This window comes from Numida meleagris, chromosome 1, assembly GCF_002078875.1.
Source record: "Numida meleagris isolate 19003 breed g44 Domestic line chromosome 1, NumMel1.0, whole genome shotgun sequence".
NCBI lineage: Eukaryota > Metazoa > Chordata > Aves > Galliformes > Numididae > Numida > Numida meleagris.
The window spans coordinates 62662756-62670515 of record NC_034409.1 but is presented as its reverse complement, the minus strand read 5'-3'; the positions used below and the strand labels follow the sequence as shown (position 1 = coordinate 62670515).

General features: G+C 50.2%; 1 protein-coding gene across 1 annotated transcript in view; it reads right to left on the bottom strand.

Moving 5' to 3' along the window:
• Nucleotides 217-7760, bottom strand: part of BCL2L13 (BCL2 like 13) — a 41519-nt gene continuing 33975 nt past the window's right edge. Inside the window, exon 7 of the mRNA XM_021390274.1 lies at nucleotides 217-6792. Coding sequence (XP_021245949.1) covers nucleotides 5983-6792 — 810 coding nt within the window. The 3' untranslated portion in view covers nucleotides 217-5982. The remainder of the gene's footprint in view (nucleotides 6793-7760) is intronic.

Sequence of the window (7760 nt, the reverse complement as noted above, 5' to 3'; positions counted from 1 at the left end):
TATGCGTCTTAAGCAACTGAATTTCCCCCACCCCCTCCACAGAAATGGTTGAGCTTTTGTGCAAGTCCTTACAGCGTTCTCGCTATGCTGCTGCCAGTGGTAACAGAGCTACAGCTGTTTGCTGTGGGCCTTACACACTGCAAAAAAGACTGGCCTTTGCTGTTTGCTGGGGCCGGCACTGGAAGGGGGGAGGAAAAAAAACCAAAACACAACCTCTGTGTTTTTGAAAACTGTACCATTTATTAAAGTGCAACCTGGGGGCATGGTCTTACAGCAGTGTCCCATTGGTAGAGGGAAAAATGTACATACCCCTTCACTTAAACCGATTCTAGAACAATGAAGCCGGAAAGAACTTTCTTTTAAAGGTGGAAACACTTTTATCAACCGAATGGCACAAGAAGCTTTAGATAGCTTTCCCCAAGAGGGCTGCACTTGCATATTAAAAGGAATAGTACGACCAGTTCCTGGGGCAGGGGGTGCCCTCAGCCCAGGCAGGGTCTCTTCCCCCAGGCCGGTCTCTCGGGAACAGGACCTGCACTCCCTGCTGCCAGCCGGCAGAAGCCTGGTGGAAGACCTCCCCCGACACGCACACGGAGTCTGTCCCATTAGACTTTGCTACTTAACTCAAGTGGGTTTTAGCTTTACACTTGAATAAAAGCTTATAACGCAAGATAAAAATGGGGAGAGACCCCCTAAAGGTATAGCAATAAGATGCATCCTCTGCAGCTTGTTCTGTCCAACTCAATAGTGTTCCTTGCCTCCCCTGCAGATACTGCAGGGAGATCAAAAGCGGCTTCCACTGGAAGCTAACTGCAGCTCCCCCTCTCCTACAGCATACCCATAGACTTCAACCCAGGAGGAAGCAAGACGGCCTACCTAAGAGACTGAAAGAGGGTCAGCTCAAAGTAGAAAAAAGTGACCAAGTCACACAGGAAGTGAAGCTGAGCGATGTGTTCTGGTTCCCCTGGCTGTATTGGTAACACTACAGCTGCCCCTTTCCGAGCTGGTGCAGCTCTTGCTCTCCAGCCGTGACCGTGTGGAGCCGCAGACCCAGAGCCTTTGCATAAAGCAAGCACTGTACGCCCTGCTCCACAGGGCCCTGAGCTAGGGGTACCAGAGTGACTGCTGGTGGATTACATGTGACCCCCTCCCACGCTGTTTGTTTGTTGGGTTTTTTTTTTTTTTATGGCAATACATAGCTTGCACTTTGAAGCACAGCACAGATGCACACAGTCAAAGCACTGCTGCTCTTGTAGCCTCCTAGAACTGAAGTAGACTGAGCCAAACGAGCCATGCACAGCTTCTCCCTTCAGTAGGTGCAGGCAGTAACGCGCCTCACTGCTCTGTGCTTCACTGGGAAACACGTTCTCCTGCCTGTAACCTACTGGAGTAGAAAACATACACGACAAGTCAGCTTCCAGTACGTTTTGTGCCTAAAATGAGACATTCTATGGAAGACCTGGGCTATATGTACCCATGGTGGGTGGGGTGGGTGCTCACTCCTCCCCTCCTCCCAAACATTCACGGCAAAACAATCTAGGAATTACATTCTTAGATACAAATTTTAAAGCATGAGCTTGTTCTGGTTCAGTGAGGGAATGACTGTGCTGCCAGAAGCATGTTTATTTCTGCCTGATAGTAACATCTGCCTTAGCAGGGCTTTGCTAGGACTGCCATACCCCTGGGGGCTCAATGTAAGGAAGGCTTTATGACCTCAGTTATTTTGGTTTACTACAGTCATTACCATGAAAGGAAAGACTAAACTTTTTCAACCTAACTTCAGCACTTTTTTCTTTTCCAGTTGTGACCGTTAGAAAGCATCGGTTAATTCAAAAATACAATCCAAATTGTCAGCCTAGCTGTGCTCAGAGCTACGTGAAAAGGAAGCAGGATTCTGGCAGCAGACCTTGCCCTGTGCAGAAGCACTCAGCGCTACAGCTTTCACCCTCAGAGCACAGCCCCAGCCAGGATGGCAGGGCAGGCAGGTTAGGAAAGGAAGAGCCAGCTGCCAGCACCGCAGCATCCTGAAGTTAAGCCGCTGTCCAAACCCTGGTGCAATACAGAAGAGAGCACGCTTCCAGTGCATCAGCTGGCGCTGCTGGGAGCTGCTGCTCAGACTGGTGAGCCCCTGGAGTGGGCAGATGCTTAAGGACTGACATCTGACCAGTCAGAAGCCTGCGGCCTGGGTTGCTTTCCCACCTCTGGCTTGTTCCATCATGAGGACAGACCTAGTATTTTAGGCACCGGCTGTCTTCAGTATTCTGGGCAGCCAAGTTATCTCCTTGAGAACCCCACTCACCCTCTTCTGGTTTCGATTGAGCCGAGCAGCTGGCAGGGTTGTATCAAGCTATGGCCCAGCAGCCTGGACCCGCTCATCATGCTCTCACGCAGCACATGGCTGCAACAGTAGGGTACATATGTGGCTCTGGGCCCATGGCTTGGGCTTCATGCAAAAGCGGGACTTGAGGCTTCAGTCCTTGTTCCAGGTTTGTTTTCTGAAAAAAAACCTTACCCAGTTCCCAGCCCCAGTGCCCAGGTGAGCAGAGCCTAGAGTTAAGCACAACTGAAATTTAAGCTTCACCTCATCTCGAAAGCCATTTTCCTGACAGCTCCTTATTTAGTATGCTACCCCCCTGTAGTTCCCTATGTGTTTAGCTCAGGCTGTGCCTTCCAAGCCAGGTCTCTCAGCTGTGCACAGAGGCATGCAGAGTGCAGCATTTCACACGTTTTGCAGGTCCAGCCCTTTGTTTTATCACCTCGAGGATGTGCCGCAGACAAGGAAAAAGTGAAGAACAGATGGGTCTAAGGTAGATACTTTGTTAAGGTACAGGCCACTCAAGGACATATTGAGGCACTTTTGGGAAGGGATTAAGTAACACAAGTGAGCGTAATTCTAGATGCTTTTTTATAAGTAGATAGCCCATTGCCTTTCCTTTGCCAGCTGCAAGAGATCCACTAAACAGAGGCTGCCTCACCCCAGTCCAGGGTAATCAGACCAGGCTGTTAAGGATTACTTCAGTGTGCTTGAAGATAGGAGAAAGCCCCTCCATTCCCTAATTCACACCTGCAATAGGGCAAAGGAGCCCGGCACCCATTAAGAACACTGTTGCTGAGCTTACAAGGCCTTCTGGTGACTTCCCTGGGGCCTGCTGCAGCGCTGACCACAGCACAACAGGCTCAGAATTCAAGTCCGTAACCGACCTTTCCAGCTAATGGAGTGTTCCTAGAGGGAGAGGGAACACACAACAGACTTCTTGTCTAAACGCATGGTTTTAGGGATGGGGGAGAAGAAGGTACAAATCCTTTTTGAATGGTCAGCTATTTCTCTAAGGCCCTAAAGATGGGAAGTATGTAAAGAAGGAGCCAAGCAACCAAAATGCAGCTGGCACTCCACTAAGTGCTGCAGAATACCCCATACTTGGGCCTTTCACCCCACCATGAAAATGCTTTAAAAAAAATCCCCAAAGCATTTGTCTTCCTTACTGCTGCTGCTATGTCAGGAAGAAGACACTGCTTGCTTAATGCCCCATCGGGCTCTTTGTGTCAGTAAGGGATGTTTCCCTGGTAGATGTATTGTCATCTGCCCTGCACCCACCTCCTGCACTACTAAGCAATATAAGCACTTAAAGAGAAGAGCCAAAGAATGACTTTACCCCCTCATTTGCACACAAGCTACCCAGCGTGTCCAAAATATCCGTCTCTGTTTCAGAGTGGATCCGGGGACTTCTGTGCAACCCACTGAGCAGCTGCAGATGGGGGCATCTTCGCCCCCATGTCAGTGCCTCGCCTTCAGAAAGGAGAGGATGCAGCTGGGGTTAAAGCAGCCCCATGCCCACAGCGAACGGCAGGGACACAACCACCATCAGCAAAGCAGCAGCGGAGGGGAGCCCCAGCCCGGCCTGTGGGACCACAAAGCAGCCCCTGCCACAAGGCAACAAGCAGCTGCCCTCGCAGATCACGTCGCTTGTCCATCAACACTGCTGGGTGTGAAATGAAGCAAAACCGTACACGTTCTTATGTGTCAAAAGGAGCATACAAAGTCAATTTCCTTTTGCAACACAGTGTATGTTTGGGTTCTTTGTTGTTGTTGTTGCTTTTTGTTTTGTTTTAACTTTAAGGCCAACCTGCTCCCTCTTATACACAGAAAAGCCATCTCTGACCCACGCAGTGCTGATCCAGAGCTCGTGAGCTGGGGCTCCCTCCCAGCAGGGATACACACGTAGCAGTCCTCCCTTTCAGCATTCAAAGTCACACAGATCCAAACCTGAGAAGTTTTCTACACAATCCATTCTCAAAAAAGCTTGAACAAAAAATTCCCCAGACTCTGCCAGCTTCTTACTGACTTAGCAGCGTGAGTGGGATAGGGATGGGAGCAACAGTAAGCTGAAACAGAATGTGCTAAAATCTCTGGATTATCAGATCGCTTAAGAAACAGGCTCATTACAGGAAATACTCTAGATAAGGTTGCTTAGAGATAAAGTACCTTGTCATTGTGCTTTGCGAAGAGTAAGCTTACCGTAAGCTCACATTTTGATTTTTCCATTATCCCGAGTCCCCGTTCCCCTATCTCCACCTGTTCTAAGCCACAGCACGAGCCAGCATCGACCCTCAGAGAAGCATCAGTACTTTTGCCTGGACAATCTGCAGCCTTGCCCACAGAGCTGCAGTACACAGCAGGCCGGACACAAACACACTCTCCAAAAGGAACGCTTGTGGCCGGCTCTGCTGTGACCGCAGTGCCTTAAAGGCTTCTCCCTGCATGCACCTGAAGCGTTGTGCCTGCAGGAAGAGGGGTTTGTTTTTTCCAAAGCTACGTTCTCATCATTTGTGAACCCGCAGATGTCGTCTGACTGTTAACGCATTCAGAGTCACAAAAGAAGTTGCACGGCACGACCCTCTGGGTCAGCTCGGGAACAGGCAAACAGAGAAAGGTGTTTAATGCTGTTTCGCTTAGTTACCAGAATCCACTGCTTTGTATATGTGGGATTCTGTCGCAGCCAAGACCACAGTAGGACTACATACCCCCTGCGCTGAACCTGTGAAAGACAATACAGACTGCAGCATGATACAGGACAAGAGAGCGTTGAACCTGCGAATCTCACGGGAGGCATCGGCCTCCCTTTCACACGGTGTTGCCACACCTTTGCTGAATACACCTTGGTATCCAAGCGCTTACCCGATGGCACCGTGTCCGGCGTAAGCTGTGCATCTCCGCTATCTGAAGGGTGGCAGGCAGCAGGAGCATGACAAATGGATTCCCAGACCAGCCAAGCACAGCAGCCCTCCCACTCCGCCTGACGTGCACCTCTCCCCCCAGAACAGGGGGTGCTCGGAGCGAGTACCTCTACAGAGAGGCAGCATCTGTATGGGGGCTTCGGTAACTGTTAAGGGCCGGAACGGGTGGGAGCAAAGAGGTAAGAATAAGCACTCTCCCGCTGGGGCTTAGGAGGAACCTGCGAGGTTACAAGGAGCAGTGCAGTACCTGAGAGGAAGCTGAGCCAGAAGGAGACCAGCCTCTCGCTGCAGGACTTGGGCTAGGAAGGGCTCGGGACGCGCAGGGAAGTGACAGGACAGCACAGCTGCAGCAGCAGTCGCTCGGAGAAGCCAAAAACTCCCGGGGTTGGCAGCAGCTGGCTCTACCCTTCCCCTGGGATTCTCTGTTCCAGTTCCTCGAGTACGAGCACCCCTTTCTTCAGCACCTGCACTTAAGTTCTTACATTTGCAGAATTTATTATTATTTGTGTGTTCGTTTTTTTTTAAAAATACCCCTGTACTTTAATCAGGAAAAACCAGTCCCCGCCCCAATTCTACTAAAAACGTGATTGTCCATAGCTGGAGGCTTATTGAATGACCTCACCCCATCACCATTACTCAATGTCCAATTACACAGCAGGCAGCTCAACCTTTAGGTAACACAACTACAACAATTGGATCGCGCTCGCTTCTCTCTCTCGCTCCCTCCTCCTCCTCAAGAGAGCTCGGTTACTTTTTCCTAAGCGCCAGCGCTACTCCGACTGCCACAGCCAATATGGCTACTGCAGCAGCCCCGCCGTACAGCAATATGGATTTCCCTTCTGGCAATAAGATAGGCTTCTCCTCTGCGGCGGAGGATTTCTCTTCTACTTCTTCCAAAGGGCCCTCCTTCCCCACTTTTTTTTCCCCCGGAAGCAGTATTTTCTCAGGTTCTGGTGCGGCCTTTTCTTCCGACGGGGTTAACTTTGGGACAGGTTTACTTAACACGGGGATTTCAGGTTCAACAAGCTCTTCGGCCACTTTTCCCTTCTCCTCCTGTTTCGTACGACGTGCAGAGGGATGTGCTTTTTCTACAGCAACAATTTCAGCTTGAGGTTTTACTTCCTGTAAAGAAGCAGGGGTTTCTGGAAACGCTGCCTGCACGGTCTCTGCAGCGACCGCTGACACCACTGCTTCCTCAATCCCCTCCGGTATCTCTTCCTTCTCCACGTGAACGATGTCTGAGTTGGAAGAGTTGTTCTCGCTCCTTTCTTCAGCCCCACCGTTGCTATCCAGGCTCTTGACTTCTTCAGGATCCATGGCCACTTGCTGCCAGGACTCCGGCCCCAGGGAGACGGGCAGGCTCTCTGTGTGCCAGCTCTGGCTTGCTGACAGGGAGACGGGCAGGCTCTCTGACTGCCACGATGTGGTCACCGTCGGGGACTCTGGGGGGCTCACCTGTCCTGAGTTGTCACTGGTCAGGATGTAGATATCATTACTGTCCTCTGCGATGAGGCCGGGGTACTCTTCCTCTTCAGATTCCAAACTAAAGACCGTCCCCTACGAATGAAAAGGACACAACATGTGAGCAATGGCTTCAGCATTACGTGCCCGGAATGGGAAGGAAGAGGACACCTGGAAATCTAATGAGGCTCACAGCAAAATGAGAGGGCCTCTGCAGGAGCAGGATTTGTCTAACCTACATTTTGGAAGAGACCACAAACCCCAGCCCGTGCAACTGGGACCCCCAGAGAACAGAGACACTAGCCACAGGTGGGCTGCTGTGTTTGTAGCACAGAAGAGATTTGTCTCAAGGTGAAAATTACAAGTGGAAACTATGTGCAGAAGAACCTAAGATGGGTGCGATAACAGGAACATAAAATCAGTAGCTAGTGGCCGAGAGGAACCCCAGAGTTTGCAATGCCACACAGTAAACGTCTGTGAAACCAGAAGCAAAGATTTGATTACCCCCTTGCTCCTAACAAAACCAGTCTGAACGTTTTGCCAGTTCCTGTAGTACTGGCAGCCCTGCCCTGCCGGCACAAGTTCTTTTCACAATTATCAAGCTTTCCTGGACAGTCCCATCATAACATGAAGCACTGGAAGAAAAAAAAAAAAATCCATTCTTTTTCCTCCTCCCTGCTCCCATCCACAATCAATAGCTCTCCTAAAGCACTCCAGGCAGCTCTCCCCCTCTTTTTTAAACCCTTTCTGACACCTATGTATTTGGGGTTTGGTTCTGCTCGTCCTTTACCTATGGCATCAAGACTCCTCTTTGGTTGTCCCACAGCTTTTGTGTGGATCCAAGCGGTGATCCGTATGAGGAACAGATCCAGATTAAAAATAAACATACTGTTTATCTTGGTGAGTTGTTTATAAACCCCATCAGTTTCCAGTTAGGTCTGCCAAGATACTCTGCTGTGTGACTGAGGGTAGATGGAGGCCAGCAGCTGCTCTTGCTCTCACTGATGCCAAAAAATGCTCTATCTATCCCAGTGCCCTGCTTCCAGAGCAGAAGGAAAATGCAT